At 38.8% G+C, this 2550-nt stretch overlaps 1 protein-coding gene across 1 annotated transcript; it reads right to left on the reverse strand.

Moving 5' to 3' along the window:
* Positions 1–378: 378 nt before the first annotated feature.
* Positions 379–2161, reverse strand: LOC118558689. Its single transcript, XM_036129230.1, has 3 exons — positions 2103–2161; positions 1733–1988; positions 379–1575 (listed from the first exon to the last, which is right to left on the reverse strand). The coding sequence occupies exons 2-3, from the start codon at positions 1920–1922 to the stop codon at positions 908–910; spliced, it is 858 nt and encodes a 285-aa protein (XP_035985123.1). The 5' UTR covers positions 1923–1988; positions 2103–2161; the 3' UTR covers positions 379–907.
* Between the last annotated feature and the right edge of the window lie 389 nt (positions 2162–2550).

Consider the following 2550-nt stretch of genomic DNA (forward strand, 5'->3'; position numbering starts at 1 on the left):
TAATATAAGAGTAGACCCCGCATTGACTGTCGTGGCGCAGGAATTACAGCCGCCATCTTGGGGCAGTCGACCTGCTACCCTAACCTGCTGATTCAAGCTGAACACACTAATGATACCTCAGCACTGTGCGGCTTATTTTTGATTAAATCGACGGACTATTGAAGCCTGGGCTCGAGAGATAACTTTTCACAAGTAAGATTAAAAGATATTGTTTATATTATGTGATTTTTATAATATTAGGTAGAGAGATACAGGTCTACACGTCCAAGTTTTTGTGACTTAGTCTCTCCAAAATTGCATCTACTCCGTGAAGGCATCAGAGCTTTAGACATTGGTGAATTAATTTTATATATATATATATATATATATATATATCAGGGTGTCTACAAGTATAAACAAGTTAAATTTAATACTTTTTAAGACCTTTTAATACCACTTCTAAATTAAATTTAAGACCAAACGTACGATGGAAATACAAATCAAAATGACGGTTGAGTTTAAGAACATCAGCTAAATGTGTGTAATGCGAAAAGACAACAAACATGTCATTACAGTCCTATATTTATTACAATATTTTCAGAACATTTAGGTCCCATGAACAAATGCTTATAAAATGAAGTAAATATATAAAATACTGTTCCTTCAGAACAAAAACAAACAAATAAATTACAATTTCAGCTGCTTTCAAAGTGCAGACATTTACATAACACAACTTGTGTGACAACTTTTGAATCAACCAAAATTAAAAGATAAAATAATAATAATATTAGACAACTTGGCACTTGGGAAAGCCTTCCCTAAAGAGTGTACCATTTATAACAATGTGCATGTGCACAAATGAACATATGAACACTTGAAACAGAGAGGCGGGAAGGTAAAGAGGAGGGAGACAATGCCTGATTTGACATTATGGCATATGCCTGAGTTCTGCTGATTTATCTTCCAGCTCTTTCTCAACCTCTTTGAGTTCTGTGAGTTTTTCTTTGTATCTTTTTCTGAGTATGTTTGACTTGGTGATTAGCTGGGCCATGCACGTGCCTGATTTACCCTCAGCTTGCTCTGCTAGTTTGTCTGCATCTTTTTCTAGGCTGTTTGCTACCTCAATCAGTATTGTCTTCTTCTTTTTGAGCTGCTCAATGTGGTCTTCTGCACCTTTTCTCTTTTCTCTTTGAGCATTGCTCGCATGCTTTCTCTTTTCCTGGTCCAGATGTAGCCAATATTGAGACCTAGCTGACGCTGCAGCTGCCAAAAGCTCCTTAGTCAGAGGTACTTTGAGAACCCCCCCACAGACAGAAACGTAGTCACATATCATCCTCTGAGCAACCACTGTGTCCTCCTTCATGTTATCAGCCTCTACCTCCTTATTTACAGAAAAGCCCCTCTCAACTGTTGCTTGGCCATGGGAAAGAAGCAGAAGTTTCCTGCAGAAAGTCCAGAGTTCAGGGTAGGATTGATGGAGGTGTCCATGCAAGAAAACGTCCAGTCTTGTACGCATGGGTTGGAAAGAGGAGAATGATTCATCTTTCGCCTCCAGAGACAAGAAATTTCCAAATTGTTGGACAATCACATCACCTGTTGCAAAACAGATTAAAACAAAATAATAATTAAAAGAAAAATCAATCAATGTTATGAAAAAGTTTAGACAGACAGACAAACCACAAAAAAAAAAAAAAAAATCACATTAAGTAAGTGTGACAATGTACATTCTGACAGACTTCTAAATCTTAAGTACCAGCAGAGACGCCTCCTGACAGCTGGTGATCATGCAGAAACCTCTGAACAACTCCTTTCATTCTTTCAGAGCACAAGTCGGGGTCTGAGAACATGTTCGTTGGGTCCAAACATGCCATTTGCCTCACAATGGTGTACTTTAGTGGGCTCTTGTCTTGCATTTTCTTGACAATATTGGTCAAACAGTCCATGCAGTCCTTTCTAAATGCCAACACACTGAGCTCACCTACACTGCTCTTGGGGCTAGTCTGGAGTTCCTAGCAGGAAGAGGGGAAGAGGGCCTGTGAAACTGGCTAAAAGTTTATGCAAAAATAAAGTTTTGATTTCCTGTACCTAAACCATTGTTTGATATTTGACATCTTTGCCTTTACCTTTAGGACTTCTTCTGCTCCTAATCCAACGTCCACGTCCTTTAGGCGAGCCCTTGCTTCCTTGGCAGTTGTGTCCAATTTGACCATTTGCAGTGCTGTGATGTCATTAAGGATCTCTGCTTTGATGAACCTCTTCAGTAGGCTCTGAGAACATATACAGTACAACATAAATAACAATACATAATAATAAAAATAATAATTTCATACACTTTCTCCATGGAATGTTATACATTACCTTCATGAGAACAGTCATATCTTTACTGATGAATGGCATCACAGGCTCATCTGTTTGATATTTAGTCAAAAAGGTAGTGAAGGTCCTAGAGACAGCCATGAAGAAGTGCAACTTGGCCATTATGAGAGGGTCATTCCGTGCCTCTGCCAGAGTGTCATAGGATGATGTTCTGGGGTTTGGAAGTATTTTCTGCGTCACTGCATCCACATACAT

This window comes from Fundulus heteroclitus, unplaced genomic scaffold (assembly GCF_011125445.2).
Source record: "Fundulus heteroclitus isolate FHET01 unplaced genomic scaffold, MU-UCD_Fhet_4.1 scaffold_148, whole genome shotgun sequence".
Classification (NCBI taxonomy): Eukaryota; Metazoa; Chordata; class Actinopteri; order Cyprinodontiformes; family Fundulidae; genus Fundulus; species Fundulus heteroclitus.

Bases quoted from the DNA above. Each gene is read 5' to 3' on its own strand.
- LOC118558689 (XM_036129230.1), bottom strand. From the start codon at position 1,922: ATGGACTGTTTGACCAATATTGTCAAGAAAATGCAAGACAAGAGCCCA. The intron at 1,576-1,732 runs GTACTTAAGATT...TCTGTTTTGCAA, and splicing joins GTCAGGAGGCGTCTCTGCTG to CAGGTGATGTGATTGTCCAA.